Source organism: Mesoplodon bidens (assembly GCF_964165515.1).
Source record: "Mesoplodon bidens genome assembly, chromosome: 15".
Classification (NCBI taxonomy): Eukaryota; Metazoa; Chordata; class Mammalia; order Artiodactyla; family Ziphiidae; genus Mesoplodon; species Mesoplodon bidens.
Window position 1 is genome coordinate 26,344,141 of NC_138171.1, and position 23,742 is coordinate 26,367,882.

Consider the following 23,742-nt stretch of genomic DNA (forward strand, 5'->3'; position numbering starts at 1 on the left):
TTTGTACCTCAAACTTGAATGTGATCATGAATCACCAGGGGATCTTGTTTAAAATGCTGGTCTAGGATAAGTCTGGGAGTCTGCATTTCCACCAAGCTCCTGGGTAATGTCCATGCTGCTGGTCCAAGGACCACACTTTGAGTACCAGAGATTAAATAGCTTGGCAAAGTGGGAGAGCCCCGAATATGTAAAAACCAAACAAATCACAGCGGCCCCAATGACCTGTGATGTGGAAAAAAAGTTACTGTCCTACTGTGGTGTTGGGCTGCAGTTTCAAGTGAATTTCTTTCCCTTCCTCTATTTTCTGTCACATTCAATTCCACACATATCTATTGAGTGCCTCAGCACCAGTCACTGTGGGAGCAGAAATGAAGGAAATTTAGTGGTTTCCTCAAGATTATTATTTTTTTTAAGTTTAAAATAAACACACTTAAAATGGGTACATTTCATTGTATATAATTTATACCTGAACAAAGTTGATTTAATACTTAAAGATATGAAGAAATATAAGTCCCTGATAGGGATCTTTTTTAATAGGTTAAAACTATTTTAAAATTAAATTCCTGGACAGTGAGTCAGGGGGTCTGAGTTCAGTCCCTGTCTGTCAGTCACCCGAAGGTTTACTTTCTTCCAGGTACCTTGGATTTCGACAGGTGCCCTGTATACATTCTCAAAGCACTTTGTACTTTTTGGCATCATTTCATAATTTCACCCACACATGATTTTTCACGTGTGTGTCTACCTCCCTGACTAAACTCTGACTTCTCCCAGGCCAGGCACTGCATCTGGTTTTGTCACTGTGGTATCCCAGCACCTGTCAGGGCAACTGCCCCACAGGTGGTACTCAGGATTATCTGTTGAATGAATGTATGAAGGAATTTGTTCATACCCTTTCCGAAGGGATTTTTAGGAAAGCGTAGAGAAAAAAGCCTGGTGGAGAAAGCCAGCCAATCCTCCCCACACTCCCCCACCCCAAGTATCTAGGAACCCTCTCCCTACACTCAAGGCTGGACTCAGGGGTAGGTGAAGATGCTTTGGGGCTTGCAGGGCTCAGGTCTTAGATTCCAAGGAGCATGTCTTGGTTTTCTCATCTGTCCAGTGGGGATCAGGGTAATTATTACTTATCTCGGGCTGCAAGGGGTCCTTGGGAAGAGAGCATGGGGGTTAAAATGTTTCAGGGGCTGCAGTGATTATCACTGTCTCAATAATCTCCCCCACCAACCTGACCACCTTCCTGCCTGGCACTATCACACTCCTTGCACTTCTTTGGGTCAGTGTTTCCTTCACTCCAGAGTTTCTTCAACTCTGGTCTTTGGAAAGTTGTTGGAAACGCAAAATTCTCAGGTTCTATCCCAGGCTTTTCTAGTCAGAGACTCTGTGGGTGGGGCCCAGCAATTGGCATGCCCTCCAGATGATGCTGGTGCAAGCCCAGGTTTGAACTTTTATTGCTCTGCTCTGACCCAAGCTCTCCCAGAGACACTTGGCCTGCCTGTTCACGTTTCTATATCCCCAGTGCCTGGCATCTAGGAGGCATGCCCTAAATATCTTCTGATGCATAGTAACGATGTTAATGATAGCAGCTAGCCATTGGTTGAGGACCTCCAGTGTGCCAGGCTATCTTCTAAACATTTTAAGAGGGTGAGCGCATTTAAGGCGCCACCCCCGGGATCATTTTACGGATAGTGAAGCAGGTTCCGAGGGGCCAAGCTCTGAGCCCAGGGGGAGATCACGCAGGGAATCCCGCGTTTCACCGCTGTGCTGCTCAGCGCCCTGGACTGGGCACAGCGGTCTCGGGTATCCAGGGCTCCGCGAGGGCGCCCCTGCCCCGCCCCACCCGGGGTCCGCGCGCGTCAGCGGCTCGGTGAGGGAGCACCCGGAACCGGTCCGAGAGGAGCGCGGCGGCGGCGGCGGCCCGTGGCGAAAGTGCGGCTGCGGAAGCGCGGCGAGGCCGGCGGCGCGAAGGAGGAAGTCCGGGGAGGCGCGGGAGCTGGGGGTCTGCGGCGCCGAGCGGACGCCATGGGCCGCCTGCACTGCACGCAGGACCCCGTTCCCGAGGCCGTGGGCGGCGACATGCAGCAGCTGAACCAGCTGGGCGCGCAGGTGGGCCGGGCGACCGCGGCGCGGGATCCGGGCGGGGGCGCCGGAGGGGATGGCGGTTTAGGCCGCGGCCGCCCGCTGTGCGTTGTGGCGGTAGGGAGGGATTCGGGGAGGGGCTGAGGGGAATTGGGGTCTCAGGCCAGTTTTGAGGGCCGAAGGATCTCGGGAGGCCTAAGGCCGAGCTGACGGATCCCAGGGGGGATCTCGGGGACCCAGAAATGGGACTGGGGGACTTCTGGGGGTCCTGGGAACCAGGAGAGTTTGCAGGGTCCTGGACGGGGGGCTGAGGGGAGTCTTGATGAGGCCGAAGGGAGTTGGGAGAACCGAAGTAACAGACTAAGGGCCTTGGGAGGCTGATGGAGTTTGGGGGAGCCGTGGAATTTGGTGGGCCAGGCGAGGGACTGAGACATTTTGTAGGAAGGCCGGGGGTCTTGGGGAGACTGAGGAGGGTCTTAGCATCTCGAGGGGGCTGAAGGAGCCTGGAGTGGGGGCAGGTCATCAGGGGGTGGGATGTGTGTGTAGGTAATGGCCAGGCCAGAATGGCTCTGTGGGCAAGCGATGACATCCAGTCCTCGTCGCCACTCCCATCCGCCCCAATTAAGGGAGATACTGGTAGTCCCCAAGGAAAGAAACCATGTACCCTACACAGTAGAGGGCGGGTCCTTGATGGTAGTGGAGCTGGCAAAGGCTTTTTCTCACTATTCAGGCTGCAGGTGCCAGCCAGTCAACCCTGAAGTCTTCCTGCTCCTGTGCTGGTTGGGATGCCCCTTTCATACCACTAAGTCAGACAAATGAAGCAAGTTAAAATGTCACTTCTCACCATCACAGCAAAGGTGCATTTATTTCCCCCACTGGGTTTGTAACTTCCCAGGAGGTGGGGCCCCTCTCTTTCATCTCAACATCCTCACAACTTATTGTTTTCTCATGAAGTAACACTAATTGTAATGCCAGTCATGTTCTACGGCTTCAGTGTCCAAGAAAAATGAACTGCAAGCCTCAGGTCTACTTTTACATTTTCTATTAGCCACATTTAAAAATTCAAAAGAAACAGGAAATGAATTTAATGTGTTTTCTGTAATCCACTATATCAGAATATTATCATTTCAATGTGTAACCCACATAAAATATATCAGTGAGATTTTTCACTTTTTGGTACTGAGGTTTCTGATTCTAGTGTGTATTTTAAAGCACATCTGAAATTAGATTAGCCTTTTTCAAGTGCTCAGTAGCCACACATGGCTAGCGGCCACGGTATTTTACAGCCCAGTTCTAAGTGCTTTTATGTGTATTAAGGCCACGGTATTTTACAGCCCAGTTCTAAGTGCTTTTATGTGTATTAAGTCACCGAGTTCTTGCAACCACCCTAGGAGTCAGGTACTATTACCATTCCCATTTCACAGATAAGAAAAATGGTTCAGGGAAATAAATTGACCTGTTTAAGGGCAGGCAACCAGGAAGTGGTGGAGCCAGGAATTCAGGACCGGACACCTGACTTCAGATCCTGGGGAATTAAACACACTAGAATAGAGCTTTGTAGGTGATCTCCCCAATCAGGTAGTTTAGCTTTTACTTGTTTGTGTATTGGGGCATTCTGAAAGACTTCTATTTGGGGAATAAAAAAGATTCTGCTGCTAAAAAACTTTTTTTAAAGCTTCTGGATTGTATGATCTCTAAGCTTACCTCCAACTTGGTATTCCAAAGATAATCCACCTCCTTTAAGATCAGAGCTGGACTCATTTTCTAACCTTGAAACGCACTTTAAACCTTTACCTTTGTTTTTAATACAGAAAGCTTTTTCCTGATGAGCAACTTATCAGAGTCCTTTGGGCCATTTTCCCCCCTTTTCTTGGGTGATCAAACTTTTCTGAGTAGCCACTCTGTTAGCTGAACTTACCTTGAAGTCTGAGGCCCAGGCCTCAAGGAGAAAAAGAATCATTGTATTAATGTTGTCATCACCATTTATTGCTTATTCGGTGGGTATTTATCTGAATGCCTACTGTGTACCAAATAGCCACTAAACTCAGTGAGATTTACAAAGGCTTGATGAATGAGGCCTCTTGTGCTGGGGAAGTTGTGATCTGCTGGGGCAGGTCAGAATATGGAGACACAGTACAGCACTGAGTGGATCTGCATGTGCTCTCTGATGCCATGGACAGTCCTAGGTAACATGGAGCCTTGAGAGTAGGTAGGATTTAAAAATAATCACTTTTAGGGCTTCCCTGGTGGCTCAGTGGTTGAGAGTCCGCCTGCCGATGCAGGGGACACGGGTTCGTGCCCCAGTCCGGGAAGATCCCACATGCCGCGGAGCGGCTGGGCCCGTGAGCCATGGCCGCTGAGCCTGCGCGTCCGGAGCCTGTGCTCCGCAACAGGAGAGGCCCTCGTACCGCAAAAAAAAAAAAAAAAAATCACTTTTAGAGTGGTTATGAGAGGATATTCAGAAAAATATAAAGAAAACAAATGTCTGCAGTCTCTCACCTAGCAACACACACAGTTAGAAAATTCAGACAGTATTCAAAGGTATAAAATTAAAAGAAAAACACCTATTTCTCTTGTCTCCAGAAATCATCATTTTGATAGTTTCTCATGTATCTTTATAGAAAAAAAAAAGTCTGCAATCTGCCATCATATGTATGGGTATCCTTTAAAACCTTTTTTTTACACAAAAGGGAGTGTGATATTCCTTGAAACAGATCTAACATAATTTAATCAGTCCCCTATTAATAGACACTTAAGTTGCTTTCAGTTTTTTATTTTTAAGAACAATGCTGTCAACAAACTGCTTTGTGTGTGTCTGGGTTTACTTTTTAGAACATCTGTGAAGGGTATACTTCTTGCAGTGGAGTTACTAGGTCAAAGGGTCTGATTGTTTAAAAAAAGTAGATATGGATTTTGCAAAGTTACAGTCCAGAAAGGTTGCCCCAGTTTGTTTATCTTCTCAACAGTGTGCAAGCATGTCTGTTACTTTCACCAACACTGGTGTCATCAGACTATTAGTTTGAAGATCTGATAAGTGAAAAATTGGTATCTCCTTGTTTTGCTTATTTGCATTTCTTATCTGGAATGATCTTGAGCATCTTTTCATATGTTTAACTGGTAAGAATAGTTAAGATTTTGATTTCATGGATATTCATGAGCAGGTGAGCATTCCAGGGAGAGACAGCTATGCAGGTACAAAGGCAAAGAATGGGGAAAGTGTTTAGGGAAGACTTATTCAACAAATACTTACTGTGCACTGGCAATAATTAAGGTGCAGTTGACCTTACAAAGCTGGAGGAGGAACCTTCTCTGTTAAGACAGGTTTGTGTTCCTTATCAAGATTGAAAATTCTAAGTGCCCCCAGGTAAGGTTCCAAGAGGGAGCCTCAGAACTTAAGAATCTGGGTAGGTCCCTTTCTTGTTGGGAGTGTCCTGGTATCTTGGCAGGACTTTGAGGATAAGGAGGTTTTGGAAGAGTGGAGATAGGGATGGGGGTCTGTAACAGCCTACAGACCACAGTAGCTTGAGGCCCTTCTTGAGAGGAGAGGCAGGGATGAGACCACACAAGGAGCCCAAGCCTGAGTGCTAGGCTGAGGCCTGGAAATGGAAAAGCAGCTGGAGGCCTTCTCAGTCGCCCCATTTTTTTTTTTTTTTTTTTTTTTTTTTTGCGGTACGCGGGCCTCTCACTGTTGTGGCCTCTCCCGTTGCGGAGCACAGGCTCCGGACGCGCAGGCTCAGCGGCCATGGCTCACAGGCCCAGCCGCTCCGCGGCATGTGGGATCCTCCCGGACCGGGGCACGAACCTGTGTCCCCTGCATCCGCAGGCGGACTCTCAACCACTGCAGTCGCCCCATGTTTTAAAAGGCCCCGGGTGGCGTAGGAAACACAGTTGGCCAAAGATCTGACAGTTCACAGATCTGCAGCAAAAAGAAAAAAAAATAAAAATTAAAGAAATAGAGGAAAACTCACAGTTTGAGGACACATTCTCAAGCCAGTCTTGACTGTTCTTGTTTTCACTATATCAGCATTTGGGCAAGGCTGATACCCAATATCCCAAATACTGCAGAAAAACAGCCCCTGGACCAGCACTGGTTAAAGTGTTCCCAGGAATATCCATGAAGTTTTGAGAAAGCAGACACCTCTAGGCCGTTGGGTGGTGGGAGTGTAAATCCATGCAACGTCTTTGCAAGGCAATTTGGCAATATTTTCTCAGAATTTAAAATGCATTTGTCTTAGAGAATAAACTAGTGGTTCCCAGGGGGGAGAGGGAACGGGGGAGGGGCAAGATAGGGGTAGGGGATTAAGAGGTACAAACTGTTATGTAAAAAATAAATAAACTATAAAGGGCTTCCCTGGTGGCACAGTGGTTAAGAATCTGCCTGCCAATGCAAGGGACACGGGTTCGAGCCCGTGCATCACAACTACTGAGCCTGAGCTCTAGAGCCCGCAGGCCACAACTACTGAAGCCTGCGAGCCTGTCCTCTGCAACAAGAGAAGCCATGACAATGAGAAGCTCGCATACCACAATGAAGAGTAGCCTCCGCTCAGGGCAACTAGAGAAAGCCTGCGCACAGCAATGAAGACCCAACGCAGCCAAAAATAAAAATAAATAAATAAATAAAATAAATAAGCTATAAGGATATATTGTACAACACAGGGAATATAGCCAATATTTTATAAAAACTGTAAATGGAATCTAGCCTTTAAAAATTATGAATTACTGTGTTGTACACCTGGAACTTATATAATGTTGTACTTGAACTACACCTCAACATAAAAAATGCACATATCCTTTGACTTAGGATGCATTTTAAGAATATATCTTTTTTTTTTTTTTTTTTTTTTTAACTGCACCACGAGGTTTGTAGGATCTTAGTTTCCTGACCAGGGATTGAAGCCGGGCCCTTGGCAGTGAAAGCTCAGAGTCCTAACCGTTGGACCTCCCGGGAATTCCTGAGAATATATCTTATAGACATACATGTCACAAAGAAATATGTGGGAGGATATTCATTGCAGCATCATTTACATAACACCAACAAACACACCCATTAATGTTCATTTCTAGGGAACTAAATTATGCTAAGTCTTTACCAGTTGAATGTCATGCAGTTGTTAAAAGAACTGGGTAGATTTATATCTGCTGACATGATTGATCTCTAAGATGTAATTGAGTGAAAAAAAGGTGAGGTGCAGGGAGTGGGTTCCATATGATCCCATTTGTATTTAAAAGAAATTAAATGAAAATAAAATGATGGGAAGGCCACAGAGGTGTTAGCAGTAACTACCCTGGGGAGTGCGACTAAGGTGGGAGGGGGCAGGGAGGCAGCAAGACCTTTTATTTTATATTCTTTTAAGTTAGCTGGGTCTTTTTAAAACCTTCTGCATATATTTTATATTTTCAAACGCTAGTTTTATATTTTAAAATAGAATACACTTTAGAATAAAATAATACAGAGCCTTGCCAGGGCTTTGCGTGGAGTTTAGTGTCATGGGAAAAAGGGCAGATGCATTTGACAGTCATATTACACGTATAGCTTTGGGGGCTCTGAGCTGAAGTATCTGTAATCTTTTTTGTTTAAATGTTATATTGCTTCAGGAAGGTGGCTCTATTGGCATAGTGACTTTTTTTTTTTTTTTTTTGCGGTACGCGGGCCTCTCACTGTTGTGGCCTCTCCCCTTGCGGAGCACAGGCTCCGGACGCGCAGGCTCAGCGCCATGGCTCACGGGCCTAGCCGCTCTGCGGCATGTGGGATCTTCCCAGACCGGGGCACGAACCCGTGTCCCCTGCATCAGCAGGCGGACTCTTAACCACTGCGCCACCAGGGAAGCCCTGGCATAGTGACTTTAATTGTAGCTGTGGTAATTGCTGCTGTTGGTTTAGCCTCTAGCCTGGCACTGTACTGGAGGCTTTGCATGTGCCAATTAGTACTGTTCTGGAAGCTATGTATTATTACCTTCATTTTCCCAATGGGCACTGAATCACAGTGAGGCCGAGTGACTTGCCCAGGGTCACACTGGGTGGTCAGCAGAACAATGATTCACATCTGGGTCTTTTAAACTCTTGTGTGTTGATTTTCCCCACTATGCCACACACACTGTGTCCATTGGGAGGGAACATGGGAAAGTAAGGACATGTGTCTCAGTCTGCTTGGGCTGCTATAACAAAATACCACAGACTGGGCGGCTTGAACAGCAGAGATTGATTTCTCTCAGTCTGGAGGCTGGTGATTCCAAGATCAGGGTGCCAATAGATTCAGCTCCTGGTGAGAGCTCTCTTCCTGGCTTGCCTTCGTGTCTTCATGACATGTGCCTCACAGAGAGAGCACTGGGGTGTCTTCCTCTGCTTACAAGGGCACCAGCCCTATCCAAGTAGCACCCCACCCTTATGACCTCATTTAACCTTTGTCACCTCCTCACAGCCCCTCTCTCCAAATACAGTAATACCCTGTATTTGGTATTAGGACTTCAACATATGAATTTGGGGACACACATCTATTCAGTTCTTTTTTTTTTTTTTTTTTTTTTTTTTGCGGTACGCGGGCCTCTCACTGTTGTGGCCTCTCCCGTTGCGGAGCACAGGCTCCGGACGCGCAGGCTCAGTGGCCATGGCTCACGGGCCCAGCCGCTTCGCGGCATGTGGGATCTTTCCGGACTGGGGCACGAACCCGTGTCCCCTGCATCGGCAGGCGGACTCTCAACCACTGCGCCACCAGGGAAGCCCCTATTCAGTTCTTAGTAATCGGTACTGATAAAGAGGTTCACATGCACAAAAGAATAAGAGACTCTTCTAAGACAGTGTATAATAACGTGTTAAACTTTACTGTTTTGTCATATGCTCAACAAGATGTTTATTGTGGGAGAAGGAAACCCAGAAAACATGGATAGACAAAACAGAAGAAAATAAAAATCATCTAAAATCTTGCCACACAGAAGTAACTGCTTTCAAAAGCAAGGTAGAGAAAAAGTTCATATGATATGTTACCATTTGTGAGGGTGAAAATGGGAGAAATTATATATTTGAATTGACTTACGTTTGAATAATAAGTATGTGAAAGTATAAACAAAAAGAGAAAAGAAAAAAAAGTAACTGCTATGAATGTTCCAGTGATTTTTCCTTTTCAGGTCTTATGCGGGGGGAGGTGTTGGAGGGGTGGTATCTAGACCCTTGAGATGTATGTGTGAACATGTGTGCACACACTCACCATCTCTCAATATGTATCGCCTAAGTATCCCAAAAAGATATATGAGTTTTTCAGACAATATAGTGGTACAGATAGATTGACACTGGTGGTGTGTATTGTGAATATTTGTAACTTTTTTTTTAATTGTAATATAGTTGACATACAATATTATGTTAGTTTCAGGTGTACTACACAGTGACTTGACATTTGTATACATTATGAAATGATCACCATAAGTCTAGTAACCATCTGTCACCATACAAACTTATTACAGTATTATTCACCATATTCCTTATGCTGTATATTACATCCCTGTGGCTAATTTATTTTGTAACTGGAAGTTTGTACCTCTTAATCCCCTTAGCCCACTTCATACCCCACCCCTCTCCCCCCTGTATCTGTGAGTCTGTTTTTGTTTTGTTTGTTTTGTTTTTCAGATTCCAGATATAAGTGAGATCATATGGTATTTGTCTTTCTCCAACTTATTTCACTTAGCATAGTACCTTCTACATCCATCCCTGTTGTTGCCAATGGCAAGATTTCATTCTTTTCATGGTTGAGTAATATTCCATTGTATACATGTACCACATCTTCCTTATCCATTCATCTGTTGATGGACGCTTAGGTTGCTTGCGCATCTCGGCTATTGTAAGTAGAGCTGCAGTGAGCATTGGTGTGCTTACATATTTTCAAATTATGAATGTTTGTAACTTTAAGGTGATCAAAACAGGTATCAACATCTGTGTGTTCCTCTTCTCTCTTAAGGGGCTGTAGTAGGATGGGATGTGGGAACACTGACCCAGGAGTAGAATTTTACTGATGTTCTGTGTTCTCTTCACAGAAGTTCTCAGCCCTGACAGAAGTACTCTTCCACTTCCTAACTGAGCCAAAAGAGGTAAAGTGTCTTGTGATAAGGAGCGTTCCCGAGTGCGGGCCTACAGTCCTGAGATGCTTAGCACGTGAAGGCCTGGTTTGTGCTGTCCCCTCTCTGCAGGTGGAAAGGTTTCTGGCTCAGCTCTCTGAATTTGCCACCACCAACCAGATCAGTCTCGGCCCCCTCAGAGGCATCGTGAAGAGCCTCCTCCTGGTTCCACATGGTGAGTAGCCTCTCCCGGCAGCCAAGGCCAGAGACATTACTTGAACATTCCCTCAATCCACCGGGTTGGCAAGTGTACTCTGGGCACTGGGCCAGAGCGTTTGGTAGTGAACCAGACATGGGCGTGACTGCAGTCTAGGAAGGGAAGCCAGGTAAACAGATAGCCATGGGAGAGGATAATTGCGGTCTGCATCCCAGCTTCCGTGCCCAGACTTATTTGGTCCTCTACGTGATAGGCGCAGAAACTGAGAGTAAGAATTTAGAAACTTTTATGACAATTTGATGAAGTCTCTTCAGTCAGTTAATTTTTTTAAATGGGGCTTTTTTAAAACTGTGGTAAAATAATACATAAACATGTAATTGACCATTGTAACCATTTGGGGCTTATATTTATTTATTTATTTATTTATTTATTTATTTATTTTTGGCGGTACATGGGCCTCTCACTGTTGTGGCCTCTCCTGTTGCGGAACACAGGCTCCGGACACGCAGGCTCAGCGGCCATGGCTCACAGGCCCAGCCGCTCCGTGGCATGTGGGATCCTCCTAGACCGGGGCACAAACCCGTGTCCCCTGCATTGGCAGGTGGACTCTCAACCACTGCGTCACCAGGGAAGCCTGGGGCTTATATTTTGTATGTGTTTTTTTCATTTCATAGTTCTAGGAATTAATTTTCATTGTATTTTACAAAAATATCAGTCCATGATGGATTGAAAAATTTTAAAGATAGGTCTTTTGCTGCAGATAGTTTGAGAAGCAGGGTTTGCCTTAGAGCAATCAGAGAAAGTTTCTAGCCAGAAGTGAGGTGATCACAAAGGTTGAGCTGTAGGGCTGTCCGTCGTAGCACTGTTTATGACAGAGAAAAATTAGAAGCAATCAAATTACCCAGCAGCTGGAAATTGGTGTAACGAGTTGTGGTCCATTTTTAGAGGGGAGTATCACGGTGGTCAAGAATTCAGTTTGACTTAGTAGGACCTGAGTGTGAGTCTGGCCCTTGATAAGTAGTGTGACTTTGGCTAAGTACCTGATCTCTTTCAACCCCTAGCAACAACCGTCCCCCAGCAGTTGTTCCCCTCCATCTAAGCTTGTTTTTGGTGTGTGCATGGAGTTCTTTTGAAGATTAATTAAGATAATGTAAATAAAATGCTTAGCACAGTACCTCAGCAAAAGGTTGTTCTTATTTTTCAAATTATGTAGTAATTTAAAAAGATGCTGTTGAGAAAAATGTAATGATATGGAAAACCTTTCACAGTATTCTGTTTAATACTGTCTGCCACCGTCCTATTTTTGCATAAAAAAAAGTTAACTGTGGCTCTATCTGGGTAGTAGGACTGCAGGTTGTTTTTTTTTTTTTTGCGGTACGCGGGCCTCTCACTGTTGTGGCCTCTCCCGTTGTGGAGCACAGGCTCCGGACGCGCAGGCTCAGCGGCCATGGCTCACGGGCCCAGCCGCTCCACGGCATGTGGGATCTTCCCAGACCGGGGCACGAACCCGTGTCCCCTGCATCAGCAGGCGGACTCCCAACCACTGCGCCACCAGGGAAGCCCTGCAGGTTGTTTTAATTGTTTATTTTTAGCTATGTTTTGTCTAAAAAGTTGCAAGAATTAATTTGGCAATTTAATTAAAAGTTAATTTTATTTAAAGAGAGACATGACATTTGAGCCCAGTCTTAAGGAATGAATAAATGTCAACCGGGCTGAGAGGAGGTAAAATAGCATCCCCAGTTTGCATATTTTAAAAATCAGTAATAAGCTGATCTTCCCAAGATCTCAGCACAAAGGTGCATTAAAAGTTGGGTGCTTGATTTGTTTGTTCCTGTCGGGCCTTCTGTTACATCTTAGTGCAGATCCTTTCCTTTGCCGTGTCTTGTGCTCCTAAGGTTCAGGCGGTGTGAATCAGAACATCCCTGAGGTTTCCAGCTGTGAAATTTTGTGATCCTCTGTTTGTGCAGTTCTTGCATTCTTTGCCCTCATGGCAGGTTAAAGCATGAGAACCACAAGGCTGGATGGGAACTTGCAGTCTTTTTAACACAGGAATAAATTTTCATTATAAACTTAAAACTGCAGAGCTCTGGAGAGTCAAAGGGAAAATCCGCTTTTACTCTCATCCCACTCTTGTCTCTAGGAATAATCACAGTATAATTTTGGTGTATATCCTTTTTTAAAAATTATTATTATTTATTTATTTATTTTTGTCTGCGTTGGGTCTTTGTTGCTGTGCACAGGCTTCCTCTAGTTGCAGCGAGCGGGGGCTACTTTTCATTGCAGTGCGTGGGCTTCTCATTGCGGTGGCTTCTCTTGTTGTGGATCATGGGCTCTAGGCGTGTGGGCTTCAGTAGCTGTGGCATGCAAGCTCAGTAGTTGTGGCTCTCAGGCTCTAGAGTGCAGGCTCAGTAGTTGTGGTGCACGGGCTTAGCCGCTCTGAACCATGTAGGATCTTCCTGAACCAGGACTCAAACCCCTGACCCCTGCATTGGCAGGCAGATTCTTAACCACTGTGCCACCAGGGAAGTCCAGTGTATATCTTTTTATATTTTTGTATACACTGACAGACGTACACGTATACATTCATGTAGTTTTGTTTTTCACAAATGGTAATAAACCATAGAATTGCTCTGCGGCTTGCATTTTTTCAGACCTAGTACATCGTGGAGATCTCTCCACATCAACTTCGTTCTTCTGATGACTGCAGTGTACCTTGGACTGAATGTATCTTCTTTTAGTTAATCCATTTCCTGTTGCTGGACATTTTAGTTCTGACTCTTCACTCTTAGAAACAATATCGCAGTGAACGTCCTTAGAAAATCTATGTTCTTAACTTAGGTGAGCATTTCGTAGGACAGGTGCCCAGAGTGCAGAATCAGGAGTACTTATTCTCTTTATTCCCATTGTCTAGCCTACACCTGTGGGAATGGGGAAACCTGTGAGCTGTTGTGGATACTGGTTTTTCAGGAGATCTCTGTCTGGTGTCCCTGCCTCGGTTCTTTCCTGTCCTTCTCATCTCTGCTCCCCACCGCATTCCATCCTGCCAGACTGCCTTAATCCCTCCTCATCCTTGCGCTCCAGCCTCTGTTCTACCTCTTTCAGAAAGTCTTCCCAAACCATTTCAGTCCATGGTGACCTCCCCTTCCTCTCAACAACCGAGATAGGTTCTTTTATCTGCAGCTCTCATTTTGGACTCTAATCATTTTGTTTTCTGTTGATCATGCTGTTTTGTGTGTGTCTATCTCGTGGCCCTAACAGACAGTTCTTTGAAGTCAGGGGCATGTCTGTACTACTTTCCTAAGCCACAGTCACAAGTAAAGTGAAGACACAGAGCAGGAGCTTTTAGTACATGCTAGGTGAGTTGAGCTGAACTTGGGAGACCCTGTGATCCTCCCAGGGGATGCTGGGTGTATATTCTTCAAGCAGACTGTTTTCTATAGATGCAGAGAACACTGAGGTATGCTGAGTTCCAGGGATGGGCTTTGCAAGCTCACTTGGATTTGAGTCTTGGTCATATCACCTAATGTAGCTATTTGGCCTTGGACAAATCAGCCTCTTGGTGCCTCAGTTTCTCATCTGAAAAACGGAATAATAAGAGCAGCTTATGGTGTTGGTGTTAAGAATAAATGAGTTAGTACAGTGCTTGCTGAACTTCAACATTATTTAGTCCTTATTCAGTCCTTTGCCTCGATATCAGATCATCAGGTAGAACGTTCCTTCCTTCATCTAATGGAGAGGATCTGAATTCACCTCTTGACTATTTAATGTCCCAAAGCTTTTCAAGCTTTTCAAGTTCTAGAATCGAAGTCTCAGGTTTGCTGTACTTCTCAGTAGCTCTCAAGAATTTGTTTTACTCTTCTTTTTGTTCTCATGCAATCTGACTTTTCTCTTCCGGCAGAGTTTTTCTGCTTGAATTCTCCATTTCTTCCAGAGCATCTCCTAAGCATCTGAGGTAGCTTGTAAGTCTCTTGGCCTCTTCCTCATCCCTTGGCCTGATGTGCCATTTTCTTTTCCTTTTTTTTTTTTTTATCTGCACTGCACGGCTTGTGGGATTTTAGTTCCCCAACCACAGATTGAACCCGGGCCCTCGGCAGTGAAAGCATGGAGCCCTAACCACTGGACCGCCAGGGAATTCCCAATGTGCCATTTTCTTTTCGGTCCCAAAGGCTGCCATCCCAGAGCACGTTCTTAGCCCTTCATGCCTTGTTACGGCAGCAACATCTCCGCTTCTGTTCTCCCATCCCAGATTCCAGTTTGCCCTGGAGTATAGTACAACTTGGATCCTTGGATCCTGCTGTTCCTCTCAACTGTTTATTTTGCATAATAAATTCTGTAGTCCTTAACTTGGCATTCAGGGCCTTCCCCAATCTAGTCTGAAGTGTGAGGCCCTCATTCTCTTCGCCTTCCCTCATCCTGGTCCTGCTTGTGCAGTAAGACCTCATTGTAGAAGTGCAGCTTGTTAGAGCTGAAAGGACCTCGAGAACTCTCCAGATCAGTCTTCCCCCAGATTGTTGTTTTCATCCAGAAAAGACTTCAGTGGCCAGACAGGGTCATAAAATACTGTCCCCGCACCCCCCAGCCTTGGAATCTTGGAGATTTACACGCACATTAACATATCTCAGGGCTCTGAAAAGTCCTGCAGTAAAGCAACCTGCTTAACCAGTATCTGTGAAACAGTTAACCATGGACCTCTTCTTCTTTTGGAGGGGGGGAAGGGGGCAGGGGGAGGGTCAAGTAAAAGCTTTGTAAAGTGCTGATCTAGTCTGATCTTTGTCTTGGAGATAAAGAAACAGAGCCCTAGAGAGGGGAAGTGACTTACTTAAGATCTTACAGTGGAAAAGCTGCTGCTAGAACCTCCCTTGATTAGCTCAAAGCTTGTGGGGTTTTGGGTTTGGGTTTTTTTTTTTTTCAATGTTTTTCTTTTACTACTTAGTATGTAATTCTTAAAAGCACCTGAGATCAACCTTTATCATCCCATGGACGAATTGCTTCATCTGTGCCCCACTAATTCTCCTCATTGCTCTCCAAACTGGACTATTTTTAAACAAATCTCAGATATCATATCATTTCATTCAGTTCATTCAATTCCTAGTTACGTGTCTCTAAAAGATAAAGGACTTTTTCCCCCTTATCAAGTCACTATGCAATTATCATATCTAAAATTAAAATATGCAGTCAGTGTTCAGACTTCCCCATTGTCTCGTACATTTTGTTTGTAAGTGGTGTTCTCATCAGGATCCCGAAAGGGCCCCCACCGTGCATTCGGTTCCTAGGTGGCCCTTGTGTGCTCACTTGTCACTGTGGCTCCTTCACAGCTCTGAGACCTTGAGCCACATCACTTAACCACTCTGAGAATCAGTTTCTTCAGGAATAAAATGGAGCTAATACTAGTAGCTCATACATGGTTGCAAGAATAGAGAAAGATGGCGGTCTAGTGGTTAGGACTTGAGCTTTCACTTCCGGGGCCAGGTTCAGTCCTTGGTCGGGGAACTAAGATCCCACAAGCTGTGTGGCGCAGCCAAGAAAAATTAAAAGAAAATAATTTAAAAATAAAAATTAAGAAAAAGCATTTCTTCCCCCAGAATGGAGAAAGATAAATGTAAAGCGCTTGCTTCAATAATGAGTGGTAGCTACACTGCCGCTGGTATGATGATTGATTGTCATTAGCATCATGAGTTGTCTCCTAGAAAAGGTTACAGATAACTTCACAATAGGGCCATAATTTAAGCGGTTTTTACTTTAATACATTGCAAGATATCTGGCCCTTGTGGGTACTCAGTAACTGGTTGTGTTTCCCCCCCCCCCGTACGCGGGCCTCTCACCGCTGCGGCCCCTCCCGCTGCGGAGCACAGGCTCCGGACATGCAGGCTCAGCGGCCGTGGCCCACGGGCCCAGCCGCTCCGCAGCATGTGGGATCCTCCCGGACCGGGGCACGAACCCGCGCCCCCTGCATCAGCAGGCGGACTCCCAACCACTGCGCCACCAGGGAAGCCCTGGTTGTTTTTTAAGAAAAGGTGATAACTCCCTTTCCCCACTCCCAAAGGAGTCTGTCTGGCTGGGCCAAAAAAGGGATAATCAGCACTGAACAATAGTCACAAATGGTATTTAATCAAATGTTGAACTAAGTTCCCCAGGGTTCCTGACCTTACCCTGCTCTGTTACTTTTCTCTGTGGCACTTTTCAATAATACTCTATATGGCTTACCTACTTGTTACATTATTGTTTTGGTCTTTCTCCTCCCAAAAGATTGTGAGCCTCAGGAGAACAGAGATTGTTGCCTGTTCAGTTCATTGATGTATTCCAGGGTCCAGCACAGTGCTGGCACATAGTGGGTGCTCAGTACATCTGTGTACAGTGACCATGACCTCTGTTTCCCCGTGAACCTCGCAGGGGTGGATTCAGCTGGTCAGCCTTCAGGGTCAGTAATGACTGAATGAATGGGGCTCACTGTGCTCTCCCATCTGCTTCCTCCTCCAGGGCTCTTCACCAAGGCTTAGTTCTGTCGCTTGGGCTTCCCTTATTATACTGAATAAACTTACATAGATTTTGGCTGGAAGAATAGTGTTTCCTAATTTTCCAACTGTTTCCTGAAACCCTCACCCTCACATACACCTCTGTCTTGTCACCCATCCTACTTGATGGCAATGGGGGTTTGCCTAAGGCAACTGTTCCAGTGAAAAGTGGAGCTCAAGGACTTTATAAACCATCCCAGATGGTTATCTGTGTTTAAAGGACATTCTCAGATTTCCCCTAGTGACATGTTCTGGTGACTCCAGCCCTGGAGTTCAGAGTTTTCTATCTGACATAGGGTCAACACTGCAGGCCTGTCTTGCACTTAGGACAAAGGCATCACCAAAGGAAAAAGCTGAAAAAGAAGCTAAGGGCTTGAGGCCTAGCACAATGCAAATATATATATATACATATGTATATTTCTAAAGTATGGCTCCTGCCTGCCCCAGGTAATGAGGTGACATCAGGACGGAGAGCTTGCTGTGGCCCCTGCAGCTTGGTAGCCTCTGTTGTCGGTCACTGTCAAGGCGTGGCCTGGTACTGCCTCCCCGACAGCATCTCCGAATGACCTAGTGTGGAGAGAGCCTGGGTTTGGGGACCCTCTGGCCTGTAAGCGACTTTCTCTGCCACTTGCCAGCTGTTGTGGCCCTGAGCAATTCATTTAATTTTTTTTTTCTTGGAGTGGGGGACATTTTTTTTTAATTATAGAAAGTACAAGAAAGAAAACAAAAATGGCTCACAATTTTACTGTCTTCACATAAAAAAACCAGCGTGCAGCTAGAACATTTTTAAATGACACAAAGAAAAACAAAGTCCCACCCAGTCCCTTTCCCAAAACATATCCACTCTTAAGTTTTTTGTGGATATGTTCAGAAAAAATATGCCTCACATCTGTCTACTTAGCTATAAAATAAGGATATAATTAAAGCTAGAAATAAGAATAGATAATACATACTTCTTTATTTATGCAAAAGGGATTACACTGTGCAGACTGTTCTTACCTTTCCTTTTCTTCTTTCAATTATATTTTGCAAATAGGCACATCAAGAGCTACCTTATTCTTTTTAAAGGTTGCATAGTATTCCATTGTATGGATTCTTTCATTCAGTATGTGTTTATTGAGTGCCAGCCAATGAACGGTGCCAGGCACTTTTTTAGGAGCTTGGGACACAGCAGTAGGCAAAATGGACCAAGTCCTTGTTCTCATCAATCTGACATTTTAGTGGGAAAATTGACAATAAATATGTAACATAAAGTTGGGTAGTTATAAATGCGATGCAGAAAAGTATACTTGAAGAATGGTCAGGGATCCTTTCAGAGGAGGTGTGATTCAAGCAGATTCCAGAATGAAGTGAAGGAGTGAGCATGTGCGGATTTGAGGAAATGTGTTCCCAGCAGAGGGAACTGCAAGGGCAAATTCCTGGAGGTAGGAACCTGCCTAGCAAATTACAAGAAGAGCTAAGCAAGGGAGAGAGCATAGCGTTCTAAAGAAGGCCAGATCCTGCCAGGCATTATGAGAGCTTTGGATTTTGCTTTGAGTGAAACAGGAGCTATTAGAGGGTTTTGAGCAGAGGAGAGACATGGTCTGACTCAAGTTTTAACAAAATCATCTCGGCGCCCAGGCGGTTGTGTGGATGCACCAAAACCAATGTACTGTTGCTGACATTTCATCTCTCCTGCCCACATTGCTGAAGAGCTGCCCACGTAGATCTCAGTGTATTTGGGGGGCATAGCTGCAGTTGAGTTCTTGGCAGTGCAGTCGTTGACTATGGATTTGCCAAATCTTCTCCCTCAGAAGCTTGATCATTCTGATCTTTAACTTCCTGGTAAATTAAAAGTTACAATAATAATCTCCACTTCAGAGTATTTTGGGATCATCAGACAAAATATTGGATTTGAGCTGCCGTGGTAGCCAGGAGTTCTTTTGGAGTGTCTGGAATGTAGCCGCCTTCTTGGAGAGCTTTTAAGGCCAAGGTTTCCTGGGGTCTTGCCTTTTTTATTTCCCGGTGGTTTCCTTGCTCCGTCTGATTTTGCAGATAAAAGATTTCCTCCCTTTGTTGACATGGTTTATTTTGCAGGGGACAACAGCCTTTAGGGTTGTTTTTCTGGAGTGCGATGGGGGTGGAGGCTCAGGTTTAGGGTGTTACTTCAGGGCCCTCCCTGGATGGTGGTGGATGTCTTCTTACTCTTTGATTAGTCATCTTCTGGAAGACTAAGAAGTGGAAAATTTTAAAGCCGCTGCCAAATCGTGACTCGAGGCTGTAGCCTGCGGGTTAAACATTGAGAAGCCCGGATTGCTGGCAGCAGTTTGTTTTCAGGAACGGGAGCCTGCAAGCAGAACAAAGCGGCTCCCACGGGGTGGGGGGTTCCCAGGGCTCCTGAGGGGAGATCTTGATAGCCCCTCTGCAAGTGACTTGGGAACTGTAGAGGCCAAACTGCTTAGTCCACCTGGGTTTACTTCCTGAGGGCTGATCTTCTGCAGCAGGCTGGCCAGTATGTAGATGGGAACAGTGTATATATAATCTGCCCTGACCAGTGCTGTGGCCCCTGGGCCCATGTGGCTATTGAGCACTTGGAACGGCTAATGCAATTGAGGAACAGAATAGTACATTTTCTTTCATTTTAATTCATTAGAAGTTAAAGAGAGGAATTCCCTGGCGGTCCAGTGGTTAGGACTTAGCGCTTTCAGTGCCGAGGGCCCAGGTTTCATCCCTGGTCGGGGAACCAAGATCCCCGCAAGCCTCGTGGTGTGGCCAAAAACAGAAAAAAAATAAATAAAGAGCCACGTACGTTCAGTGGTTATGGATCACACAGTGCAGCTCTGGGCTATTACCCCTGCACCCTGTTTGACCTTGAACTCCCCCACTTGGCTCCAGGAGTCTGTGGCCTTATTTCCTCAGATCAAGTGCCGCATCCCCAAGTCCATACAGTCTTTTCTTTTGTCTCTGACCTCATCTATAGTTTCTGGAGGGCCCAACACGTGTGTGGCACAACACCCCAAAATGTGCTGCCTCGTTCTCTCTGGTCTCAGGGGCTCCTTCCTCCCCGACTGGACTGAGAGGGAACTGAGTCTGCTCATTCCTGTTGTCATCCTGGTCACTTAGGTTGTGCCCATTAAATACTTACTGCCAGCTGATTGATTGATTTGCCCTCTTTGACTGATTTCTCCCCTCCCTCCTAGGTGCCTTGAAGAAGAGTCTCACAGCTGAGCAGGTCCGGGCTGATTTCATAACTCTGGGTAGGTGACCACCAAGGCTGCTCAGGGTGACAGGCCCTGCAGCCCTGCACTGTGTTCATGTCTCCTTCTGTTCTCTTATAGGTCTCAGTGAGGAGAAAGCCACTTACTTTTCTGAAAAGGTATCATAATTCCTCCTAATCAAGGTTAATTAAGATCGCTTGCTTTTACTTCATGAAAAGAAACAAATGGAAAATGCTGACTAAGGAAAAACCGTCAGTCATCGTGTGTCGTTTCCCAGCTTAATGTTTTTCATTTGGTTTCATGCAAATGACAGACATGCAGCTTTTAAACAGCACTATTCAGTGCATCTCTAATTTTTTTCCCTCTGATTTGACCGAATATAAATGTCATACCGTTTTTGTTCCAACCTGTATTAAATCTTGGAATAAAAGAAAACATTTGTGGGCTTCCCTGGTGGCGCAGTGGTTGAGAGTCCGCCTGCCGATGCAGGGGACACGGGTTCGTGCCCCGGTCTGGGAAGATCCCACATGCCGCGGAGCGGCTGGGCCCGTGAGCCATGGCCGTTGGGCCTGCGCGTCCGGAGCCTGTGCTCCGCAACGGGAGAGGCCACAACAGTGAGAGGCCCGCATACAGCAAAAAAAAAAAAAAAAAAAAAAAAAGAAAACATTTGTATTGTCTCCTGCCCCTCTTGACTCCCCCCAGCCCCCAGATCTGTGCACACAGGCCGAGCCCTTCGTTCTGCATGCTTACCACTGTCTGTGTAAAGACTAAACATGCTGTGTTGGGGGCGGAATGAAGAGGGGGGATTTTTCCCATTGTTATGACTTTGGCTTTCTGCTTTTGTTCCAGTGGAAACAGAATGCCCCCACCCTTGCTCGTTGGGCCATAGGTCAGACTCTGATGATTAACCAGCTTATAGATATGGAGTGGACATTTGGAGGTAACTAGTTAGAGCCAGTCCTGGGTCATTTGGGTGATGTAGGGTTGGGTGGCAGAGGCTTTCAGATGACTTTGCTGGGGAAGAGGTGTCCTTGGTTCCCCCAAGACTGTTGGGTCCAGCACCTGCTTCTGTGTGTCGGTGTCCACATTCGGCAGCTCTTTCTATCCACGGGTCTCAATAAGTTCACTTCCTGAAAAGCACATTCTGCTGTCCTCATACTGGCCCCCACGTGGCTTCTGCTGTACAACTTGCAAGATTGGGGTCTTCAGAGTGAGTCCTCAACCAGTCACTTACTGGTTTTCTCTTTTGTGTCACAGTGACGTCTGGGAGCAGCGAACTGGAAAAAGTGGGAAGTATTTTTTTACAAGTAAGTCTTCTCCTCATCTCTGAAAATTGGGAGATTTTTGACTTGTTATTAAATCTACATCGGGTTTCTTTAATATCCAGTGCCTTCTGTATCTCAGAGCAATGTGGTCAGCCAAAGATATAGTCACTAACACGCTTACTTTCAGATTAATAGGATCTGGATATTATTCTTGAAAGTTTGATTGTTCATGTAATTGTGGAATTTGTTAGAAGTTTTGGTGGTGGACGATCCAGACTGCTCCCTAGTAACTCTCAAGTTAGATGCTGGATGCTTTGATGTTTACGTGATAGTTCAGGTTTCAGGAATTTCTTTGCCCAGTTGTCATCATTTTAATTTAAGTGTTTTATTTCTCTTTTTCCGTTTTGGATCAGTTAAAGTTGGTGGTTAAGAAAGGAAATCACACTGAAAATTTATACATAGGTGAGTCCAAATTCCCATTAGAGCCCTTTCCCTTTTTCCATGTTTTCTTCAGTCATTGGGTTTGTGAAGCCCACCACCAATCATTTTTCCAGAAGAAAAAGTCATAACCAAGCTGTGGAGTCACCATTCTGCTGCCTTTGCTCTCATAAATAATAAGCCATCAGCAGGTTGGAGACCCCACAGTTTGAAGACTTTTAAATCTTTTTGCAAAAGAGAAAGGGTGAGGTAGGAATGGCGAAAATCGAAGAGCAAGAAACTCTTGCTGTAGGAGCCACGTCTACTGTCCTGAATGACCCCCTTTCATCCCTTTGTGCTGGGGAGTTAATGCCATTTTAAATAACCCCCTTCCTTTTTCTTGGGGAGCTGAGAACTTTCTATGTTCAAGGCTTCAGTTCTTTACTATGATCAATTACCTGTCAAGAACTGCTTAGAGGTACTAAACCAAAAAAGAAAAAGAAAGTCTCTGGGTGGAAATTCATTTTCTTGGATGATTCTGTGGAGTTGGAAACATTTACCTGAAGCTGCATTTTCTCTCCCCAGAATTAACCTTGCCTCAGTTCTACAGCTTCCTGCACGAGATGGAGCGAGTCAGAACCAGCATGGAGTGTTTCAGCTGATTTCTGTCCCCCTGCATCTCCACCTCGCCCCCTCCCTGCCCCCTCCTCCTCCCCGGTGACTGCTCCGAGAGGCCTCTCGCTCCCAGGCCTGTGGCCGCTTCTTTGGGCCTGCTTGCCTCTTCGGAGCCCAGGTGCAAAGGTTTCTGAAAAACAAAGGATTAAGTACTTAAGGAGCCTGACAGGCTGGTCCTGAAGAGTCTTTGTTGAGGGACCCTCCACGACCTATCTCCCAGGTCACCGTTTAGATATTCAGAGAAGCGATTGCATCTCAGATGCAGGGGAGGAAATAAGTTGAGTCACCTCCCTTTCAAAGTTCCAGAGTAAACAAATGGTCTATCGCTCAAGATACGCACTGATGACCTTCCCCGCAAAAGAACGAGGGCTTATTTATGGCTGAGGAAGAGGTGGACTCCGTGAATGACACACGGGGGAGCCCCCAGTGGAGTTTGTATGTTTGTAGTGGTGGTGCTTTGCTGATCAGTCTTTAGTGGACACCTGTGTAAGAATACATGCTGGGTCTGCTCTGAAATAAACTGAGACTTCACTTCAGGTTTTGCCCTGTTGTGTGTAATGAGGTGGGCTTTTTGAGGCGATTTCAGCTTGTTTTGCTTCAAGCTGACCTTCTCTGGTGGTTAGAAGAAGAAGAAAAAAGGTTCTGAAGAACAGGTCTGCATCTGGTCGTCTCTATGCATGGATTAAAGAGTCACCTGCCTTGCAGAGAGCTAGTGTCTTATCTTCAAAAATTATCTTCCTGATTTTGGTGAGGGCCCTGGGTCTTCAGTGAAATTTGCCGTGGTCCAAAGTGGGAATTCGTAAGAGCAGTTCAGGGGAAACTGAGGTTAAAAACATCATAAAGGGCTTCCCTGGTGGCGCAGTGGTTGAGAGTCCGCCTGCTGATGCAGGGGACACGGGTTCGTGCCCCGGTCCGGGAAGATGCCACATGCCGCGGAGCGGCTGGGCCCGTGAGCCATGGCCGCTGAGCCTGCGCGTCCGGAGCCTGTGCTCTGCCACGGGAGAGGCCACAATAGTGAGAGGCCTGTGTACTGCAAAAAAAAAAAAAAAAAAAAATCATAAAAAGCGGAGTGGATGAATGCTTTGTGTTCAGTACCACCCTGGCACGTAAGTTCTCCTCCTCCTACCTCTCCCCTTCCCCTCAGAAATTTTCCAAACTTTTGAGTAGATGATACATGCCCATGATTCAAAAACTACATTGTAGAGTAATTCCTTCTCCCGCCCCATTCCCCACTTACCTATTTCCCCTCCCCAGAGGGAACACCTGTCATGAGTTTATTCTGTGTTCATGCATTTGCAAATGCACAGGCACTGAGTTTGACTTTTCTTCCCACACAAATGGTAG

At 45.7% G+C, this 23,742-nt stretch overlaps 1 protein-coding gene across 1 annotated transcript; it reads left to right on the forward strand.

Moving 5' to 3' along the window:
• Window positions 1-1,619: 1,619 nt before the first annotated feature.
• COMMD7 (COMM domain containing 7) lies at window positions 1,620-23,048 on the forward strand. The gene is made up of 9 exons (XM_081255221.1): window positions 1,620-2,100; window positions 10,095-10,148; window positions 10,248-10,350; window positions 20,024-20,080; window positions 20,162-20,199; window positions 20,891-20,981; window positions 21,299-21,348; window positions 21,720-21,768; window positions 22,309-23,048. Exons 1-9 carry the CDS (start codon window positions 2,017-2,019, stop codon window positions 22,383-22,385), a joined length of 603 nt encoding a protein of 200 aa, XP_081111347.1. The 5' UTR covers window positions 1,620-2,016; the 3' UTR covers window positions 22,386-23,048.
• Window positions 23,049-23,742: the final 694 nt, after the last annotated feature.

Excerpts from the sequence above, each read along its gene's own strand:
- COMMD7 (XM_081255221.1), top strand. The coding sequence starts at position 2,017 with ATGGGCCGCCTGCACTGCACGCAGGACCCCGTTCCCGAGGCCGTGGGC. Across the intron at positions 10,149-10,247 it reads TCCTAACTGAGCCAAAAGAG|GTGGAAAGGTTTCTGGCTCA; the intron begins GTAAAGTGTCTT and ends CCCTCTCTGCAG. Across the intron at positions 20,982-21,298 it reads TATGGAGTGGACATTTGGAG|TGACGTCTGGGAGCAGCGAA; the intron begins GTAACTAGTTAG and ends TTTGTGTCACAG.